This window comes from Hibiscus syriacus, unplaced genomic scaffold (genome assembly GCF_006381635.1).
Source record: "Hibiscus syriacus cultivar Baekdansim isolate YM2019G1 unplaced genomic scaffold, ASM638163v2 tig00110429_pilon, whole genome shotgun sequence".
NCBI lineage: Eukaryota > Viridiplantae > Streptophyta > Magnoliopsida > Malvales > Malvaceae > Hibiscus > Hibiscus syriacus.
In genome coordinates, this window is record NW_024062733.1 from 4,710,000 (window position 1) to 4,733,481 (window position 23,482).

The 23,482-nt window shown below is 34.7% G+C and overlaps 1 protein-coding gene across 1 annotated transcript; it reads left to right on the forward strand.

Moving 5' to 3' along the window:
* Positions 1 to 12,899: 12,899 nt before the first annotated feature.
* On the forward strand, positions 12,900 to 16,394 carry LOC120124984 (WD repeat-containing protein 44-like). Its single transcript, XM_039143518.1, has 9 exons — positions 12,900 to 14,069; positions 14,192 to 14,282; positions 14,431 to 14,588; positions 14,682 to 14,733; positions 14,844 to 14,923; positions 15,018 to 15,111; positions 15,291 to 15,838; positions 15,902 to 16,072; positions 16,173 to 16,394. Exons 1-9 carry the CDS (start codon positions 12,900 to 12,902, stop codon positions 16,392 to 16,394), a joined length of 2,586 nt encoding a protein of 861 aa, XP_038999449.1.
* Positions 16,395 to 23,482: the final 7,088 nt, after the last annotated feature.

The window sequence follows — 23,482 nt, forward strand, 5'->3', positions numbered from 1 at the left end:
CATACATGAAATTATACATGGATGTTTTATATATTATCAGGAAGACTTACGATAAGTCGACCTTGTTTTATTAGCATGATATTATACCATATTTTTATAAATTGATATGTCATAGTATGAAATTATAATGCTTTGATTTTGGAAAATGTGATATTTTACCATGAATGTTATTTCGGGTATGAACTGCCCAATGTTAAATTATGATAATATACTTTTCCATGGATGGATCGAATAAAATAGACTATATGCCCAAGTAAGTCATTGAGGGACAGGGTATAGTTGGCATGCCATAGAGTATAGCAGTTGCAAGTTTATAATTTCCAGTTTCGGGCTCACCCGAAAGACGGCCGCGATAGCTTGGCGACTCTACTGGGTACAGGTAAGTGAGTCAGGCTAAGGTTAATTTCCAGTTGTCTTTTTAAATAAAAAGGGTAAGTTTAAATTTTGAGGTAACTTTTCCGATCCTTATTACTTACTTTTGATTATATTTTCAAATAAATAGTTGTACTGACGATTTCTTTCACTGGTTTCAGTGTATTAAGATTTTTCATCTAAGGCTATATACTGGAGCTCCAAACCCTTTTGAGTGGGGGTGAAAGCGACGCCTTCGTGAGCATTTATTCTCCGCATAGGCCTAGCAAGTAGCCTTCGAGATTTATATACCTTATGTCTTCTTGTGAATTTATTCACCGCATAAACATAAGGGAATTTATCCTCTCGAGTTTAACTTAGTCCACACAAGCTTGTAATAGGCTTAGAACTAAGGGTCTGGCAAGCACAAGGGGGCACCAGTAAAGAGAACTCAGGTACCTTTTTTAGAACCTAAACTGAGAGACTACAAGGAATTAGAGCTTACCCTAAAACCCCCTTTCATATTTGTCTTTTTAGCATTTGCATCATAAAAAGAGGCTATTAATCCATAAAAAGGTGTTAGTTACACAAATAATCTGTATTAATGGATAAAGGGGTTGTATTGCAAGTTATAAAAAAATGTTGAGGTACGACTATGGTCTAAAAATACTCAGAAAGAGAAGGGAGACAGTCCGCAAGGAAGCTATGTGTCAAAACTGGTTAGCTATACTTCTGTCAGCCTAAAACAGAATGATGTCTAAGAGTTACGAAGCATTTGGGATAGCTGGAAGAGTGACCAGAAGTAGAAGTTCAGCCAGCAGTATTGTCATACACTCTCCTTCTCTATGTCAGAACACTCTAATTAGAGCCTTGGTACAATTCTGGAACCCGAGATATAACTGCTTCACCTTTAACCAGGATGACATGGTGCCCATAATTGAATAGTATACTACACTGCTACACTGTGAAGGCATCAGACTGGAGCGAGCCTACATCAAGTACATCAAAAGTTAGCCTTTCAAAAACGGACTGGCAAAGGTTGCAGGGGTTGATGAAAAGTGGGTAACTGACTGGGCACGACACAAAGGTAGTGAGGAAGGAATTGTTTGGCTCCATATCAAGCAACTGATGATGAACCATCTCGATGAATGGAAGGCAATAGATCTTTTCGTACTGGGTCTGTATGGTTTGATTATATTCCCAAGGAATTTGGGATACATTGATGTAAGTGTGGTGGAACTGTTTGAACAACTCCTGAGGTGATTAAACCCAGCACCAGTAATTTTAGTTGAGACCTTTCGCTCTCTCAACCACTACAGAAAGACTGGTGGAGGAAAGTTCATAGGGTGCGCTAAGCTTCTCCAAGTTTGGATTCACAGTCATTTCTAGAAGACTAACGGAATTTCCTACCGCCGATCCAACACCACTTATTCACCTTTGGGATAATTCATTACTCTGAAATGGCATAAGTGTGCCTCAAAAGAAAAGTGGATGAAAGTATTCACATATCTTCAGGATATGTATATTGCCTGGAAAGCTCCTTGGTTGATCCACAGTGACTTACTCTTCTGATGTGGGGATTCAGACACTACAACACTACTTGGACTAGAGGGAGGAGTTGGATATTCTCTATTTTTGTCAATTCGACAGTTTGGAGCACGTCAGTTTGTCCCAGCAACATACGGAATATCTGGATCAGAATTTACATACCATGGAGATAACTACAAGAAGATGGTCAAGGAAGTGGTTGAGTCATGGAGAAAAGTGTTCCGAAAGGATGTCGTGGCTGCCAAGGACATGCTCACTCCGAACTATTTGGAGTGACGAAGGTTAAGGAAAAACGACAACATCCAGTGCCAGATCATTAGGACACCCGGACCATGGGGAACATATTAAGCATGTTCCTTCCGAGCTAGAGATAACAAGGGAAGAATTTGAAACTGTAAAGAATGAGCTAAAACAGAAGGTAAGGGAACGTGAGGTCGAAAGATACTAAGGGAAGTTAGATGTCAATACTCAGAATGATCGGGCAGACAAGTTAGAGAAGGAACAACATAAAACTTGTTTTGAACTTGAAGACTTGAGAAAATGATATCAAGAACAAGTCTAGAGTAACTCCAATCTGAAAATGACTTCTGGATATTGGAAAGGTGAAGCTAGAATCCTGAAAAGGAAGTTCGAAGGGCATGATGAAAGAAAGACTCTGAAAGAACAGCTAAAGACTGCTCAGAGGTGTTTGATAAATAGTCAGCATCAGAATAAGCGTTTGAGAATCCAGGTAGCTGATTTGGAAAAGTCTCTTCAGAAATAGCAAGAATAGGATGACAAAACCATAGCTGAGTTAGAATCCATTACGGATGGATTTAAGAAAAAAGTAAACGAGCTTCAGATAGTGCCCTTTGATTGAGGGCTACAGTGGAATTTTAGTTTGGAACAAGCTCAACAAATGGTGAATGCTAGAGATGCAGTCATCCGTGATTTCTTTGAACAATTACAGAAGGTATCTTGTCATTTACATGGTTTAGAAAGAGAGGCTGAAGTGGTTCGACGAGGCATTTAACCAGGGCAGATGAAGGAAGAAGACTTGTCAACCTATAAGAAACTGTTTGGGGTCTAGAGGATTTAGTCTGTATATACCTTTGATATATTTTTGTCTCTTAAAATATAAAACATTTTTTTCTAAATAAGGATTATTTATAATAACAGACACATTTCTAGATTAATGCCTCTGAATCTCATACATCATACATTTCATACTTTGTATTTTTATTTTTCCATGTTTATTTTTCTATTTTCCATATTTTTACATTCATATTAACTAATAGAAAATGTCTCATCAGAAGAAAGAACAAACACCGAGCTTACCTCCACAAGCTCTGGGCACACATCATCCTCACAACACTCAGATAAAGAAAAAAAACAGATGGAGGCTAAAATCGCTCAACTCGAGGAAAAAATGTTGAAGTTACAGAGAGATCTGGAAGAAAAGATAAACCAGAATAGTCAGAGTACTCTGGATACAATCACGAAGAGCCAAGACTCCTTTGTCGATCAGATTGTGGCCAAGTTATCTGGTTTACATCAAATAAGTGCACCAGTGGCAGGTTCGTCTGATGGGGTAATTATACCACTGACCCCATAGGTGGTTATCTCACTCGGACTGCAAGGGGACTCATATGCTGCTAAGGGGAAAACCTCATCTGCTATCAAGATACAAACTTCTATATCTAACCCTGAAAATAATCCGGATGACTACCACATACCAGATTTTGATGAGGAAGACTATGCGAAAAAGATGGAAGAGAAAATTATGTTGCTAGAAGACCAAATGAAGGTGGTCAAAGGGGACCATGACTACTATAAAGTGGATGCATTGGAGCTAAGCCTAGTCCCAGATTTGGTGCTTCCAATAGATATCACTCATATGAGAACCTGCCAGAGCATGGTCCAAGCATTTTATGGGACCAATAGGAAAGTAGTTAGCAAGATTGAGGTGTCATTAACCATCAGACCTGCCACCTACAACATTGAATTCTTAGTGATTGATATCATGTATTCCTACAACTGTCTTTTGGGAAAGCCTTGGATTCATCAAGCTGGTGCAGTACCATCCACACTACATCAAAAAGTCAAGTTCGTCATTGATGGAGCCTTGATGATTATTAATGGTGAGGAAGATATTGTGGCAAGTGTGACCACAGATGCTCCATACATCTGTGTAGACGAGGAAGCGATAGAATGTTCATTCCACTCCTTAGAATTTGTTATAAACCCTGACTTTCTAATTATACCAAGATAAAGATCAAGCAGACCTTGGGATGAGGTTTCAAGACATGAAGAGGGTTTGGGAAGCTACTGCAATGAATGATTAATCCAGTCATTCCTATATTACAACTAGATCAGTTTAGGCTCGGTTTTCAGCCCAGTCGCTAACAAAAGAGGAAAGAAATTCAGAAGAACCGAGAAAGATGATTGGCCAGATTGATTGGAACTGAATTTCAATGGGAACCTATGATATTCCCAACTCTTTGCGACACATTTAAGTCAGGTGGTTATGTGTTTGATACTACCTCATCAGATTTGGAATCGGCTTTGAAAGATTTGAGTATCAATGTTGTAATCACATAAAATATTAAAGACACAGATAGATTCAGAATCTGCCCACTGCCACCTGGGTCTGTGCTTAACAACTGATCGGCAGAAGAACTGCCTGTGATTTTCAAATGACTTTCAGAGTAATATTCAAACTATCCATATTTTCCTATACCTGGGACAATAGGTGAACTTTTATAAGGGTGAATAAACATGTTATTTTAAATTCAATAAAAGATGTAATTTATTTCATGGCAAACAGTTTTCTTATTACAATTCTTTTGAATTCTATTTATTCTTTTTCCTTCATTTCAGTACTTAGTTTCATTCTATTTTGAATTCAATTTTCAGTTGTTTTGTGTGGGATATTTTCCTCTAACGCATACACATTTTCTTTTCTTTTTTTCCTTCAAGTCCCTAGATAACGATAATGCATGCACTGATGATCCTGATCTGGAGATGGATTTTGAATCAGCCATTTTTCTCGGGGAAATTGATGAATACGACAATGAAGAGGAGTGCAACTTACCTACCGAATTATTGAGAATGGTAGAAAGAGAAGACAAACAAATACTGCCACATGAGGAGAAGATCAAAATCTTGAATATGGGCACCGAAGAGGAGAGAAATGAGGTTAAAATCGACACAACTCTTTCGGGTGAAGCAAGAAAAAACTTGATAGTCTTACTTCAAGAATACAGAGATGTGTTTGCATGGTCGTATCAAGACGTGTCAGGGCTAGACACAGATATGGTAGTCCACAAACTGTCAATTAAATTAGAATGCAAACCCATGCAACAAAAGTTAAGCAGAATACGACCGGAAATGCTCCTTAAGTTCAAAGAAGAGGTCAATAAGCAATTCGATGCTGGTTTCCTTCAAGTGGCCAAGTATTTGGAGTGGGTGGCAACATAGTGTCGGTTCCGAAAAAAAGACAGGAAAGTGTGCATATGTGTCGATTACCGGGACCTTAACAAAGCAAGCCCCAATGACAACTTTCCTCTACCACACATACACATTTTGGTGGACAATACAGCCGGGAACTCTTTCTTCTTGTTCATGGATGGATTTTCATGATATAATCAGATTAAGATGCACCTGAAGATATGGAAAATACCATATTCGTCACCATTTAGGGAACCTTCTACTACAAAGTGGTGCTCTTCAGATTGAAGAATGTTTGGGTAATGTATCAGAGAGCTATTATGACCTTGTTCTACGATATGATGCACAAAGAAATTGAGGTTTATGTCAAAAACATGATTATCAAGGCATAAATTGAGAATAAACATGTCGAGAATCTGAGAAAGCTCTTCCAGAGATTAAGAAAGTCCCGTTGAGACTGAACCCTAGCAAGTGCACTTTTGGAGTAATATCTGAGAAGCTGTTGTTGTGTCTATCCATATTCGAGAATTCAATGGGGGTGTGTCTTAGGTCAACATGATGAATCCAGGAAGAAGGAAATGGCCATCTATCACTTAAGCAAGAAGTTCACTGAGTGCGAGGTCAGATATCCTCCTATCGAAAAGGTTTGTTGTGCTTTAGTCTGGGCTACATGAAGACTTAGACAATACATGTTGTATCACACCACTTGGTTGATTTCCAAGTTAGATCCAATAAAGTACATGATGGGTGTGCCTGCACTCTCTGGAAGGTTAGCTTGATGGCAAATACTGTTATCTGAATTTGACATCGAGTATATAAGCCATAAAGCCATAAAAGGAAGTGCCATATCGGATTTCTTGGCAAGCAGAACTGATGAAAACTATGAGTCGCTAGACTTTGACTTCCCAAACGAATACTTGATGGCCACATCCTTAGAAGAATCAAGTACTTCCACAGACAGATCTTGGAAAATGCATTTTGATGGTGTATCAAACGCATTAGGACATGGCATCAGGGCAATACTGCTATCACCAAAAGGGCATCATTACCCATTCACTAGCAGACTGAATTTCGATTGCACAAATAACATGGCAGAATATGAGGCATGTGTTTTGGGGATTCGGGCTGCAATGGGGCAAAATATAAAGACCTTACGGGTATATGGAGATTCATCCTTAGTAATCTATCAGCTCAGTGGAGAATGGGAAACCAAGGATGTAAAGTTGGTGGAGTATCAGAAACTAATATTGGATCTGCTCGAAGAATTCGATGAAGTCACCTTTCATTATGTGCCTAGAGAATAAAATCAAATGGCTGACGCTTTAGCTACCTTGGCAGCCGCATTCAAGGCTGGCGGGGAGTCTGAAATGATGCCAATTGACATACAGTCGTATGAGTACCCGACTCATTGTTACTAAATCGAGGAAGTGAAATATACTAAGCCCTGGTATCATGACATTCTGCAATACATCGAGAGTCGAAATTATCCAAAAGAAGCCACCGAAACTGATAAAAGAACCATTAGAAGGATGACAACTGGATATGTCCTTGATGGGGAGGTCTTATACAAGAAAAGGCATGATCAAGTCCTATTAAGGTGTATAGATGCAGAAGATGCAAAGATGATAGTAGAGGAAGTACATGATGGAGTTTGTGGAACACATGCGAATGGACATATGATGTCAAGTAAAATAATGAGATGCAGATATTTTATGTCAACACTGGAAAGTGACTACATCAACTACGCCAGAAGATGTCATAAGTGTCAAATTTATGTGGATAAAATAAATGTTCCACCTCAGCCTCTTCATGTGATGACATCACCATGACCTTTCTCTATGAGGGGCATGGATGTTATCGGGCAAATTCATCCGAAGGCTTCGAATGGTCACCGGTTCATTCTCGTGGTAATTGATTATTTCCCGAAATGGGTAGAGGCTACATCATACGCCAATGTCACTCATTCTACTATTTGCAAGTTTTTGAAGAAAGAGATCATATGTCAGTATGGTTTACCTGAAAGGATCATTACTGATAATACTAAAAACTTGAACAATAAGATGATGGATGTTGCTGGTGAGTAATTCAACATAAAGAATCACAACTATACTCCGTATAGACCTAAGATGAACAGAGCAGTAGAAGCAATAAAAAAACATCAATAAGATAGTGGAAAAAATGACTGAGACCTACAAGGATTAGCACGAGAAATTACCTTTTGCTTTGTTTGCTTATTGAACCTCGGTGCGAACTTTGACTAGGGCAACCTCATTTTCATTAGCATATGGGATGGAAGCAGTATTGCCCATTAAGGTAGAAATTTAGTCACTCCGGGTCTTGTCAGAAGCCAAACTGGATGATGCAAAATGGATGCAATCCCGATATGATCAGTTGAACCTAATAGAGAAAAATAAATTGAAAGCCATTCATCATGGTCAAATCTACCATAAACGAATGATTCAGGCACATAATAAGAAGGTACGCCTTAGAGTATTCCGTGAAGGAGATCTTGTGCTTAAGAGAATTTGGCCAATTCAAAAAGACTTCAGAGGAAAATGGATGCCAAATTGGGAGAGACATTATGTCGTGAAAAAGGCCTTCTCCAGATGAGCACTTGTCTTGGCTGAAATGGACGGGTCAGAACTGCCAAATCCCGTTAATTCAGATACATTCAAGAAATACTTCACTTATGATGAAAACCCAAGAGGGAGTTCTAATTCGAAAAGAAAAAAGAAAAGAAAAAAGAGAAAAAATGTTTAGGGTGAAAACCCGAAAGGGCGCCCTAAATTGAAAAAAAAGAAAAGAAAATAAGGTGCGTTCAAGATGAAAACCCGCAAAAGGCGTCTTGAAACCAAGGATGGGTCCAAATTGAAAACCCGAAAGGGCGATTTGGATATTGATTCAAAAAAGGTCCTTACTCTAGGCAGTGAAGCATCACTACATCCGAATCTTCTGCAGACTTAACGATTCGGAGAAAGGTTGCACTCTCCTGAACATTGTCGCAACTTCAAAGATCCCTTGACAAAGGTTGCGTTCAACGTCACCTAACGGCTTATCAGTCCAGAAGCGCCCGTATTATTGAGATCTAAGGCATCCATTCATATTTCATTTATGTATTTACCTTTCAGAATGTTTGTCATGTATTGTTTGTTCTTTCTTCCCTTATGAATAAAGACGACCATTTTTCTAAACCAATTCTTTTTAAGCATCTTGGGTTAAATTTAAACCTAATGATTTATTCGCTTCTAAAAAAGATAATTCCATATTACTGTACAAAGATTTTTTTTTAAAAGTACATATACTCGAAAGCTGATCAAGGCTCATGCACTATACTTGATATGGTTGAGAAGCATTTCCTAAATCAAGGATAAAAGATAAATTTTGAACATCGAATTTAAACGTTTGAGAAATTCAAGATCAGGAATCAAAAATTCAAGATTCCAGAGTCAAGAGTCATCAAGATTGATAACCGAACATTGATATTTCTCTCCATAACCTAAATAACATATGTTGCATATGCATTTTAGGCACAGCTAAGAGCATTGCATCCATAGCATCGCATATATGCATAATTTTGCAAATTCTTGTTAGAGTCAATTTCAACTTCACAGCGAAGGATATTGAACTCAAAGTGATCAATTCACAAGGTAGGATTTCAACTTCACAACGAAGGATATCCAATTCAAAGCTCAACTTCACAACGAAAGAGCCATCTACGATTTCAACTTCACGAAGAAGGATATTGTGCCAAACGGATCGACTTGATTTCATGAAAAATGAGTCATCTACAATAATAGGGGTTTATTCCCCAGCCAAGTAAACGTAAGTCAAAGGCAAGAAGAGTTATTTATCAATAAGAACTTTCGAGAGTGGTTCCGTTCAGCTCGAGAGCACATTTTCCGCAAGTAGTAGCAATAAACTACTTTCCAGTCAATTTTTCACACAAAGATCTTTAAGTCGAGAAGAAAACCAAGGTTGACCAAGCTTGGCAACAAGAAGCCACTTTCCATTTTTCCTACGATTTCAATTTCACAACGAAGGATATCGTACCCAAAAGATTGACCCAACTTCACGACGAAGGAGTCATCTGTAACACAACAACACCAAAGTCTTCAGGTCAAATTTCAACGACACGAAAAAGTATATTGAGGCCATAAAACGATACAAGAGCAACTTTCCAATGCTTGGAGCTCGGTTTCAACTTCCCGATGAAGGATATTGTGCTCAGTTCAACTCAACCTCACAACGAGGGAGTCATTCCGTGATTTAGTCCAGATTAACTATAACAAATCAATCATACCATCGAATTTCAACTCTATGACAGAGGATATTCGATAAAATAGGAATCAATTTCTGTAACATTGAATGTTAAATGATACATCCATGGTGGACGAAATTGGTGTCTTTTAATCTTTTCCTCATTCCCGTTGCACGACTATGGGCAAAGAGGGGTAACTGTAGACACCCATTTTCGGCATTGTTTATAAATGTATTTTGTCTATATAATATAAGCGTATTATATAACTATATACTTGTTTATAATATCTAACCCAATCCAAGTACAAAGCCCAAATCAACCCTCAACACCAATAAGCGATCCAACCCGATGGTAACCCGAGACCCGAGACCCGAGACCCGGATCCATTAGAAGCCCGACCTGAACTGAAATAGTTAGGGTTTGTAAACCCTAAATCTCTCCCATATCTTCTCAGCGCCGCAACAGCCACACGACTAAGGAAAGATTCATCCCAGTCGCAACCACTCGGTTAACAAGATTTCCTTCGAGTTACCCGGCGACGTGTTCTCGTGGGACTCACCAACCAACAAACAAACCGAGCATGTCAGTTGGAATCAGACTCTCTAAAAATAGGACTCTTTTTAGACTATATATATGCGTATGTACACAGAAAGAAATCCAATACAAAATTACAGTAGAAATACAAGGAAATAGAGCACAAGTTGTAAACTTTTCGAAAGCAAAGTTGGAATAAAAAAGTACTGCTTTTTTTTTACTTTTATTTGGTTGGCTTTTGGCTTACGTGGTGTCTCGTTTACCTTTTTTTTACCCGAAAAAGCCCTCGGAAAAGGGATACGTCGATGAAAGGGGAAGGGTGCTTCGATGTCTTTTTTCAAATCTAGCCCTCTCCGAGGCTTGTTTTTAAAAACTAAATATGTTTTCGAATAACGTGTTTAAAAAGATTTCGAAAAACAAAAAAAAAATTGATGAGGTGGCGACTGGTCGGAATATGGGTTCATAGGAACCCAAGCGGCCATGTTCATCAACCTGAAGAACAGGTTGAGAGAAAATAAAAGGGGAAGGGATTCATTCGGTTTGGGAAAATGGGAAATGAGAAGTGGTGTTTATTTTTTGGGTTTTATAGTGACCCACCGACCTAACCTATCGACCTGCATGTTGACCCGGTCCAACCCCAGGATCCGCATGTTTTCAATCAAAATAGGGGATTTCAGTTTTGGTCCCCGCGTTTTTTTTAAAAAAAAAAGCTTATTTGACCATTAAATTGAACTTTTACCCCGATTTTGCTTTGAAATTTACCCCCAATTTGTTTTCATTTCAATTCAATCCTTTACTACTAATATTATTATATATTTTTCCTTTTTATTTATTTAATTTAACATTAATATTTATCTATATTTTTATTCCTTTTTTTTGTTTTTATTTTATTTTATTTATTTAATAATAAACTTTATTAGATATAAATATATATTTTTTTATTTTTTTTGTATTTTTTGTTTCTATTTTTTCTATTTAATTCCATTACTTTTTTTCTTTTGTTTTTATTTTTTTTTTATTTAATTTTGTTTATTTTATTCATTTTGTTTTATTTCATTTTTCATTTCATTTTATTTTTATTCTTATCCTTATTTTATTCTTTTAATATTTTTCCTTTTTATCTTTTATTATTTTATTTTATTTATTTAGCTAATTTCTTAGGGTTTTTACATTTTTATTTTACTTCTTCTCTTTATTTTGGCAACTGTTTATATCTAATATTGCAATTAATATTTTTATATTTCTTCTCTTTTACTTTAATTCAAGGGACCTTTTATTTGATGTGTATTTTAAATAAGCAATTCTTTTTATTTTATTTTCTTTTAATTCATCAGCATGGATTTTTTATCTTAATTCGATTTTGCACTTTACTATAGCTAACACTTTTCTTGACTTTTTAAGGGTATATTTTTTAAATCCATTAAATGTAAGTAATTTAGATCATATTTTACCTTTCACTTTAACTTACAATTTTCTTGATTAAGACAACTGAAAATTAATTAGTACCGAAAGGATAGTTCAAGGGTGCTAATCCTTCCTTGACTGTAACCGACTTCAGAATCCGACATATCACTGGTAAAATGCAGATCATGTAAGATGGTGTCCGATCAACCTAAATAATATTTTTAAATGATCGGTGGCAACTCTAACACTTTTTTTAAGTCGAAGCCCAGTTCTGAGCCCACCCGAAAGACGACCGCGACATAAGTTATAAAGATTAAATTTATAATTATATTAATTTTTAATTGATATATTAACTCTTCCGTCAAATATTAACAAAAACCTACTTGATTGATATCATTTAACAATAAAATAATTTAATTAACAAAATAAAAAAGATCAATAATTAAATTAAAATTATCCCATAACTAAATGGTCATATGTGTAATTTACCCTTTAATTAAAATAAGACGCAATAATAATACTAAACGAATATTAACAAGACAAAATGATAATACACGAACACACCATTTTAAATCTGGTTTCTCGGTCCAATCGTTCACGAATATCAAGGATAATATTCTTTTCCCTGTTTTACCCTTACCTCCTAGTTAATACAAAATATAATTGTTTTATTAAATCTTAACAGTATATTTTTATTTTATTTTTATATTCAATTTTTGTCCGGTGTTGGCTTAGCTTCCCCTAGGAAGAGAGAGACTTTAACATGCTCCAACAACGTTTATTAATGAATGCTTCGATCTATGCCACCTTCAGTCTCAAAGGAATCTCATAGAAAACAAGCCCAATCCCCATGTAAACCCCTTTTATATTCCTTCACATATTATAAACCTATGTCTTCCATTTGGTTAATTCATCATTGATTCATTGGCCAAGGATATTTTCTTAATGTCTTCCTTTTGCATTGGCTTATTTCATTTCTACAAGTGTAACCATATGACCCTTTATTATATTTCAGTGTGGCTTTGATCTCTGTGTGTTGAAAACTGTTTTGTCCCCTCAATTTGTTGCAGAAATTTGGGTTCTTTTTGTTGCTAAAAGAGCTTTCATTTCTATATTTAAGATTTTTTTTTTTGGTTTTTGGTTGGGATCCATGCTGGATCTCTCGGGGTTCTGTTTTTTCCTTGGTATTGTTATCAATTCTTTGTTTTATTTAACGAAAGTTGTGTTTTGTGTTTTTTTTTTTCAATTTATTCTCAGCATTTTCCTTCTGGGGTTGCTTGTGTGGAAGGAATTTAGAATCTGCCACATTGCCCGCGGCTTAAAAGGTTCCTTTTTTTGGTATTGAGGAGAGTTTATGGGTTGAACTGGAAGAGTAATGGATAGCTTGAGAGAAGAGGAAGAAGGTTCATTTTTTTATGCTCATGAGCACATTGCAACAATGTCTGGTTTAAATTCTAATTACACAGAGATACACCACTTAGATTCTGGTTTTCATAATTGGTCTGAGAGTAGTTTCCAATATGATGTATGGATAAATAGCCCACGAAGCGTTGAGGAACGGCGTGGTAAATTCTTGGATTGGATGGGATTGAGTTTAGATCGAGTTTCTCCTGAAAATTCAGTTGATGCACCTTCTTTGGAAGGCGAATTAGATAGGGCAATGGAAACCAGTGATGCTGTTTTGAGAACATCTGACTTTGAAGAGGAGTTTTCTTCCACTCGGTCTTCCATGTCTTGTTGGTCTAATGATAATTTTGATTTGTTTGGGAAGTCGAGGCCAGGAAATAATTTTGTGTGCGGCGAAGGAAATGATGATACATCGTGTGATGTTGAGCGAGTGCAGCAGGATGAGAAGGCAAGTGAACATTGTGAAATGAGTGAAGAAGAATTGGTAGCCAACAAGAATTCTGAGAGCCCTAGTGCGGCATCGCCCTCTATTCAACAATTTAAGGAGAATGAAGTTGAGAAGGAGAATAAATTAAAGAGAATACCAAAGAGAGTTAAGAACAGGTGGTATAGTAGATTGTGTTCAATGTATTGCATGGTTGATACAAAGGTTGAAGATAATCAATCGAGACCGGATGGAGATGATTCAATTTTGGGGACTAAGGTTCAGAGAGTTAAAGTCCAGCAAAGCAGGAAGAAAAGGAAGGAACTTTCAGCACTCTACATGGGACAAGATATCCAGGCCCACGAAGGTACAATTTTGACGATGAAGTTCAGTCCTGACGGGCAATACCTAGCAAGTGCTGGTGAAGATGGTGTCGTGAGAGTATGGCAAGTGGTGGAAGATCAGAGATTCAACGACCTTGACATTCCGGAAATAGATCCTTCCTGCATATACTTCACAGTGAATTATCTTTCCGAATTGAAACCCCTCTTTGTAGATACGGAAAAAACAGGTAATTTAAGGAGCATGAGAAAAACTTCTGATTCAGCATGTGTTATCTTCCCTCCCAAAACTTTCCGGATATTGGAGAAACCATTACACGAGTTCCAGGGGCACGATGGTGATATCCTGGATCTTTCGTGGTCAAAGAAAAATGTAAGTCTACTGATTGATGTCTATGATTTTCATAATCACCCCTAAATAAGAGAAAAGGCAGAAGAAAACCTTTCGTCTAAGATTCTCCTTTAATGCGTCTCTCTTGTATGTTCATGTTGCAGTTTCTGCTGTCTTCTTCTGTTGATAGATCTGTTCGTATGTGGCAAGTTGGATCTGACCATTGCCTAAGAGTGTTTTCACATAGTAATTATGGTGCGCTCTGGCTGATTCTCTCTCTGTCTGTTTCTGTGCATTATTTAACATGTAATTATCGGATTGAATTATTAGTAAGTTTGTTGTATTTCGGGAATGATCTTGTCCTGGCTCCTTGTAAAGGATTACCTCTCTTCATATGCTGCAGTAACATGTGCTCAGTTTAACCCTGTGGATGACAATTACTTCATTAGCGGTTCAATAGATGGAAAAGTGCGCACTTGGGCAATTTCTAGCTACCAGGTTGTTGACTGGTGCGATGTAAGAGATATAGTTACTGCAGTTTGTTATCGTCCGGACGGACAGGTTGATTTTCTTGCTCCTTTATCGCCTTGAGGACTACATCTTATGGTTGGAGTTTTAAATTTGTTGTAAGGCCTTCCCTTCTAATTTATGCAGGGAGGAATTGTTGGCTCAATGAACGGCAGCTGCTGGTTTTACAATGTGGCAGGTATGCTTACGCCGAAAGGGATTCATATCTGTTCACATGTTTCTCTCAAGGAGCTGCATTTATGGTTGGGTTGATTCTTAACCAAACCGATTTTTTTGTTGCTTTGTTAGACAATCATTTGCAACTGGATGCTCATGTAGACTTAAATGTGAAAAAAAAGTCACCTCGCAGAAGAATAACTGGCTTGCAGGTAGTTATTTTTATCCCTTCTTTTGGTCACTATATGCTTGTCTCTTAATCGCTGAGATGTGCTGTTTTTCCTCATTTTATATCGTTCATTGCAGTTTTTGCCACAAGATTCAAGCAAAGTAATGGTTACTTGTGCTGATTCTCATGTCAGAATTCTTCAAGGACACGGTGTGATTTGCAAATACAAGGGTATAGCCATCTTGTTTTCTATACTTCTAATCGTATAATAATGGTTTGTTGCAACTCATCAAACCTGAATTGTACACTTCAATTTCTTACATATATTAAACTTTGAATCTGAAACACAATGTTTGTGTTCCCTAACTCGTATTCTGGTCCTAATTCTTGTTATCTTTCTCACTCTGCAGGAGCACACAACTCTCTTTCTCAATCTGCAGGAAACAATGGTAACCCGGCATTCGCATCATTAACTCCTGATGGTAAGCATATTGTTTCAGCTTCTGAGGATGCAAATGTATATATATGGAATAGTGTCGATCAGGATGAACAAGCATGTCCTCCTGCTAAAGATATAAGATCCTTTGAGCGATTCTTTGCTAATGCATCCATTACAATCCCATGGTGTGGCATGAAATGTGAGAATGCAGAAAATGGAAGGCAATTTGAAGTACTGAATGAAAATTTACCCGATAACCTTCCGTTTTTCCCGCCTTCATATTTCTCGTTGAACCGTGAATACTTTTTGGAGTATTTTCCCAAGGAATCTGCAACTTGGCCAGAAGAAACACTTGCTCCATCGAGCCCGTTGTCTGTGTCATCTCCAATGCATAAATCCCAGTACAAGTTTCTGAAATCTTCTTGCCAGAATACATTTCAATCCCATGCATGGGGTCTTGTTTTAGTGACAGCTGGTTTGGATGGAAGGATTAAATCATTCCTCAATTACGGTTTACCAGTACCCGTCTGAAAGTAATAGGTGGTTTCACAAATACTTTGTTGAGCTTGAATAGGCTGACAGGTGATCTCGAGATACGAAAGCATCAGGGCAGCATGCTTTGATAGTCACTCACAAGTCAGATGGATGATTGAGAATCTGTGGTTTACTGTCAGTGTTCTGCAACTGAATACGGTTGCAACAAGTGGCCGAGTTCTATGGTTTACGAAATGTTTCTTGGAAGGAGTGGCCAAGGTTAGTTTATCTGAATACCGTCCAAGTTAATTGTATGATTGGTAGCTTTGTTACTCGATAATTGTTTTGTCTGTGGTTCTGGGTCTGGCCTTTTTGGTAGGGTCATTCCAACGGTCATGGAGTTGGAACTTACCGGGTTATTATTTTCTCGGAAACGAATTTCTCTGCCAACTGTAGTGCTAGAATGCATACCATTTTTTATGCATTGCAGAGCACATTTCCGGGAAATTCCTTCCACGGCCTGTTGAATCCGGGTCTGTGGACTTATGGTCGTGACAGAGAGATCAATCCGAGGACGCTATTCTTACTGGGGTCAGAGTAGTCTTTGTTTTCAGTCACTGCTAATACAAATCATAGATGGTAGAGCTTTGATATTTATACCAACAGCTAAAAGAGTTAAATCCTGTTTTATAAAAACGGTTACTATTTGGGTTGGTTTTTCTCCCAAATAAATTGAGCGTATAAAATACATACATTAATTGGCCTAAAAACCACGAAGAAATTTGTTGTTAGCATTTCAGCGCATCAATTCAATGTTTTACTCTTAATATTTTCGATTGAAGTAATTATAAAGAAAAATGACGCAGTTGAAATCCTTTCTTTAGTCGCTGCGAACACAATTCATCCTTTTCTGAACTGTTTAAAATCTTAGGGTGTGTTTGTTTCCGTAAAATGTTTTTCTCATTCTCCAGTATGGTCGGTGGAAAATAGATGGTCAATATAATTCTTTTTCCTGATCAACTGACTTTCCTTTGCATTTTTTAGAAAATGATTTATTATCTGATTTTCCGTAAGTCATTTTACGAACTTTTCATTTCAAAGCAGAAACACTCAAAATATTATTATTTTATATATTTAATATTAATATATTATTTTAGTATCACTTTAATAAAAAAATATTAATTATTGAATTATATTTATTGATAATTTTAATAATATAATAGTATATTTTATTATTATAATTATATTATTATAATAATATAATATTATAAAATTTCTTTTAGTGATATATAATAAATTATAAATAAAATTAATATTTTTTATTAATTTTATAAAAAAATATTATTCAATTGTTGAATATTTAATATATACTCCTTAAAATATAATATAATATAATATTATAATTTTTAATATTTTAATAATATTATTATTTTAATAAACAATTAATATAATTAATAATATATTATTCTTTTTTAAAAAATAATAAATATAATTTATAATATTTTTATTTTAAGAATATATATTAAACATAATATTTTTATTTATGAAATCATAGATATATTATTTTAATAATAATATTGACATAAATAATGTTAAATAAATTATATTAATATTTCAAAATTTTTGTTATTATTTTATTAATAATTAATATTATTTATTATATTCAATGTTTATAATAAATACATATAGTGAAAAATGAATTACACAACATCATTTAAACACCGTAAAATAATTTTCAAAAATAATTTTTCAGAAATGTAATTCAAAAACAAATGGACCCTTATATATATATATATATATATATATACGTTAAAAATACAGTTAAAAATCTTTTAAGAAAGAGAATACTTCTTTTTATTATCGATTTTGATTACTTGTCTGTATTGGACATTAATAGTTTTTGTTAGTAAAAGTGGACAGGTTTTAAGAGATGACAAAGCAAAAACAGTGACAAAAGTCGGTGTTGGTAAAAACATTGACAAAACAAGAATCCGAGGCCAAAGACGGTTTCACACAAACTTTGAGGAAAAGACATCAACTTAAAGTAAAGAACATTGATTCCAAAGTTTAATGACGGATGGACAAAAGTTAATTGATATTAAAACATATGGAGTTTAGGACAAAACATGATTTAGTTGTTCAGGTACAAAGTTGTGTGTCTTTTGCATATCTGTTAATCTAGAGTAAATAAATTACCTGTTTGGAAATGTTTCTTTGAACGATTTTTTTCAACATAAAAAAAATTCCATTTGTCTAAGGATCTAACATTGAAATTTTCATTTGCATTGTTAACAGGAAATAATTACAATTGCAGATGAAGATGGGAATTATTTACAAGAAGCTTGGGAGCATAATTTGATTTGTGTATCCCGGTTCGAGCATTTGCATCTCTTGTGAGAGGGTGCTCCTCCAGATGCTACTTGAAGAATGCTTTTTTTATTTATTATTATGGTGAACAATGTTGTTTTTAATCGAAAGAGAAATAACCTAGACTAAATTATAGTGAATAATGTTGAATTATGTTATATTTCATTTTAATTTTATAAATTTTGATTTATTTTTCTACATAATTTGTGTCGTAATTAAATTTTATGTTTATTTATTAGATAATACTACAAGATTTAAATTTAGATAATATAAAGTAGAAAATGATATATACGAAATCACTTAACCATAGCGGCGTTTGTGCCACCAAAAGTCAGTTTCTTTTGTGGCGTTTTGTGATGAAAGCGCCACTAATAACGTAACCATTTGCGGCGTTTATAAAGAAAAACACCGCAAAAGGTCATGATCTATAGCGGCGTTTGACAAAATAAATGAAACTAAAGAGAAGGTAATTAGCACCGTTAGTAAAAAACGTCTCTATAGATCATGACCTTTTGCGATGTTTGTAATAAAAACGCCGTTATAGATCATGACCTTTCGCGGCGTTTTCTCTTCACAAACATCACTAACTGTTGCGGCGCAGGTTTTAGCGGCATTTCTTATGGCGTTTTTTTTACGTGTGCCGGGAACTTTTTAGTGGCGTTTAAAAATGCTGCTACATATATTAAAAAATATTGCTAAAAATCTGTTTTGTTGTAGTGATCACATTTTTTTTCTTTCGTTTCTTGTCCCAGTTAAATCTTTTAAACAGATGAGCTAGTTTCACGATATTATAAATGGAGGACATGATCCATTGTTTAACAAGAATAGTTTGTTAGGACACTCATTTTGCTATATCAAACTCTTAGTAACGCTCTGTTCGTTTGTGCCTTGTTAATGCCCTGTAGAACTGCATGTTTCTTTCTTACCTATATGCTTTAATTTGGTTATATAATCTGGTTTAATGAGCATCCAAATTGCAAATATCATTTTGAGAGTGGACTATGTTGGATTAAAATTCATATTTGTGGACACATAATATGTTATATACAATGTTATCGTAAAGTATGACACAAAATTAAATGGCTAATTATGTTACATGTGCCATAAGTATTAAAGTGTCATAGAATTGAAGTATAGATACCATAAGTTGTATTTATAATTTTATGAGGTATAGAATTACAAATAATTATTAGATTGGCCTAATATTCATTCTATATAAGAAAGTCCCAATAAATATGTTTACTTGTATAATTCTTATACCGTCATAGAATTTTTAGGGCAAGAGAAAACTTATCATTGGAAGATCACAACCAAATAAAGTTCCAAAGAAATATACAAAGATTTTAACCTATTTTCTGCATCTAATATTTTATACTTGATGATTTAGCATCATAGATATTGAATTCTTGATTTTATATATATTATGGCTTGGTTCTAACGGACTATGTTATATTTCTTGTAATATATATACTTTGATGTTCATCTTTTCTCTTTTCTTCCCGGACAATCTTGGAGAAGACTGCCTGTATTTGAACACTTCTTTAAATTTAAAAAGAAGTTTTCAAATACAGGGCAGTCTTCTCCAAGATTGTTGTCAAATATATGCCGGTGGAACAATAGGTAAATCCAGGGATGGATCGAGGAGTGTTGGGTTACAATCGTACCTTCTAGAATTTTTGAATTTTTATATTTTAGATTATTTATATTTTTTATTAATTATTTAATTTTGCACCCTCTAAAATTTTATAATTATGCATCTCCTAAAATTTTTAATATAACTTTTAAGTTAGCACTCAATATAAATTTTTGCGTCTGTCCTAGGTAAACCCCAATTTGATGGTTCTGGACCTGATCTGTGCATTTCAGTCTAATTGATTTTCATTGTTGGCTGATGCTGCACGAAGGTTAAACAATAAACTAAGTGATATTGGTATAAATTAGGCCTGTGGTTTACATCTATGTCAATATACAAAACACAAGCATGATACTTGGTTTTGGGAATATTGGAGCTTCTTAAGTATCATGCCCGTGTTTTGTATATTGACAAGGATGTACATCATGGACCACGGTAATGGCGTTGAAGAAGTCTTTTATTTAACCTACAGGTAGTTTTATTTGCTATTAGATTATTAACTTTGCTTACTTTAAGATACTGTTAAGGAGTGACAAAAATTAGACTTGACTCGAAAAATAATTTTTTTTAGTTTTGAGTTTTTAGAGTAAACTCGAATTATTGATTCGGTTTTCGAGTTCTAGTCAACTCGAAAAATCATTTTTTTCAATTTCGAGTTATTCAAGTTCGTGTTATTCAAGTATTCAAGTTAATTCGAATTATTGATAATTTTACGATTTAGTCCGTAATTTCATTATTCCTTCAATTCCTCCATCTTAAGTCCATTTTTTTTATCAAATTTAAAATGCATGCTCTTAAACCATCGTAGAATATATATATATATACTTTCAATTCCTCCTTCATTTTAAGTCCATTTTTTTTATCAAATTTGAAATACATGCTCCTAAATCATCGTAGAATACAAATGTACTTTCAATTCCTCTTTTTGATAGCAAGTATTTTATTTTCAATTTAGTCCCTTAAATTTTCACAATTTCCCTTTTCTTCAATTCATCATGTATTTTAAATTTTGTTTCACAGAATTTGAACCACATGCTCATACACCACTGTAGAATACATATCTAACTTCAATTCTTTATTTTTAACTAAAAATGTACTCTCTTTTTATTTAGTCCCTTAAATTTGCATTTTACTCAATTTGGTCGTTTGATTGCAATTGTTTGCAAATTCTTTCTTCCCATCAATTCCTTGACTCCTTTGTACTTTCATCGATATTTTATCCTCGAAATACTTTCTTTAAAATATAATATTGTGAATATATTTTATAATTTTAGATTGTATTTGATATATTAAATAACATTATAAAGTGAAAAGAATATGAAATATATATCTTATATGGTTAAAGAAAGTCGAAAAATTGGAACCAATCCTTACTATATTACTATAAATAATTATAACAAAATTAGTATAGAAACTCGGATAACTCGATTCAAATTTCTTAAACTCGACTTGAAAAAATTTACAGTTAAGTTTAATTTGTAAAATTCGACTTGTCAACTCAAATAACTAAAAAAATTTGACTCGACTCAACTCAATCGAATGCCCACACCTACATAGTAGACACTTATTTATCGTCTGAGACTTCGAGGGCCTTTATTACATTATATAATATATATGATAATATATATAATAATTCATATATATATATATATATATATAGTTTTTGAAAATATATAGTATGATTTTTTGAAAACATATAATATAGTTTTTAAAATGGTTTTTGAAAACATATTTTTGGAATATATATATTTATATTAGTTTTTAAAACGGTTTTTGAAAAAAGTATATAATATATATAATTTTTGAAAACATATTAGAGTTTTTGAAAAATATAATATAGTTTTTAAATATATAGTGTACGTATTATTTATTATATTATGCTATTTATAGTATTATTATTTTATATTTATTTCATTATTTGTTTGTTTTTAATAATGTTTTTACTTTTTAGGTTCAAGTTCAAAAGCCCAATCGGGCATAAATGGAGCCCAACCGGGTAGACTAGCCTGACCCAGCAAGCAAACCCGGATGCCTAGTTGAGCCCACCTACCTGACCCAACAGGGGCTAGGGTTTCATATCAAGCTAGGAGTGCCATACAGCTTACGACCGTTAGACCAGAACGCGAATCAAGGGCCCAGATCGAAGGCAACTAGGGTTACAGAACCCTAAGAATTATATCACATGCGCAACCACACGTGGGTCCTTAGATTTGACCCTGTGATCTAACAGTCCATATTACATCAAGAGACCCAACGATCACCATTCAATGGAACGTGGTGGACACGCGCCAGCAAAGTCATCAACTGGACGAGATTCTCGGCACCCAAAACCAAAATATCATAGAGTCAGAGCAGAGAGGAGCTATTCTCCTCCATTTTCATCGACGAGATCAACGACGGGTTCTAAACGTGCAGCAACGAACAAAAACTTCCATAAAAATCGAGACTAAACCATCACTGATTCAAAAGGAAAACAACCCCGATGAGAGGCTATATATACCTACAAACCCATCGGAGGAAGGGACACAACAGAAACCACAAGCAATACAAGCAACATACAACGAAACACAAGAGAAAACATAGCAAGCAACACGCAAAAAACAAAAAAAGTCGAGCAACCCAGCATCGCATAAATAAAAATCCAAAGCACGGTTATGGGAAAACCAAAGGTCGCCGGAAGACGAAGGAGCTTTTCGAAAAAAGGTAAACATGAGGTTATACTTTTATATCTACGTCGGTATAGTTATTTTTAGGACATTTTGATTCCGATTTTGGGTTAGGGGTATTGAGTACTTTCGAAAAGGGTAGCTTTTAGATTTCCGACCACCGAATACGGTGGCTGGAGTGGCGATCGGGTGGCGGATGTGTTCATCAGGAGGGTGACTAGCCATAGGCCGGTCTGTTTAGGTTGAGAGGATTTTTGTAGTTGGGAAGAGTTTTTTTTTGGAGGTTGGGTGAAATAAATTTTTTGGGTGATTTTTGGCTATTTATAGGGGACCGAAGGGTAAATAGCAAATATTTAATTATTTCTATAGTCCCTCTAATTCTTATACGTAATTCATTTTGGTCACATGTTATAGATTTGCCCTTGAATTTTCAATTTGTCCAATTTAATCCCTGTTTATATTTCTTATATTTCACAAATTGACTCCCTAACTTTTATTTTTCTCCTTGCAACTTTCAATTAATATCAATTTGACATTTAATTTCTAATGTTTTCTAATTTAATCCTTCTTTAATTTTTTTTCTTTTGATTTAATATATATATTTTTTATTTATAATTTTATTTTATTTTAAGCCTAATTTTAATCCTTTTCGATTTATTTTTTTTATTTTCTTTTTTATTCATTTAATATATTTTTTGTTATTTTATTTTATTTTATTGCTTAACATTAATTTGAATTACTTTTAGGACAATTTTAAATTCGTCAAAGGTAAGTAATTCGGATCAAACTTTTAAATTTTAATTTAACTTTTAATTTTCTCAATTAAGACAACTGAGAAATCAAATTTTTACAGAAAGGGCAGTACATGGGTGTTAAAACTCCCCTAATTGTAATCGACTCCCGAATCCGACAAATTTCTGGTAGAACGTAGATCATATAAAAGGTAAGTTAAGGTGTCCGATCAACCTATTTTAAAATGATCGGTGGTGGCTCCAACACACATCAATTCAAGTCGGAACTCGA

Excerpts from the sequence above, each read along its gene's own strand:
- LOC120124984 (XM_039143518.1), top strand. The coding sequence starts at position 12,900 with ATGGATAGCTTGAGAGAAGAGGAAGAAGGTTCATTTTTTTATGCTCAT. Across the intron at positions 14,283-14,430 it reads GTTTTCACATAGTAATTATG|TAACATGTGCTCAGTTTAAC; the intron begins GTGCGCTCTGGC and ends CATATGCTGCAG. Across the intron at positions 15,839-15,901 it reads TCCTCAATTACGGTTTACCA|GTGATCTCGAGATACGAAAG; the intron begins GTACCCGTCTGA and ends ATAGGCTGACAG.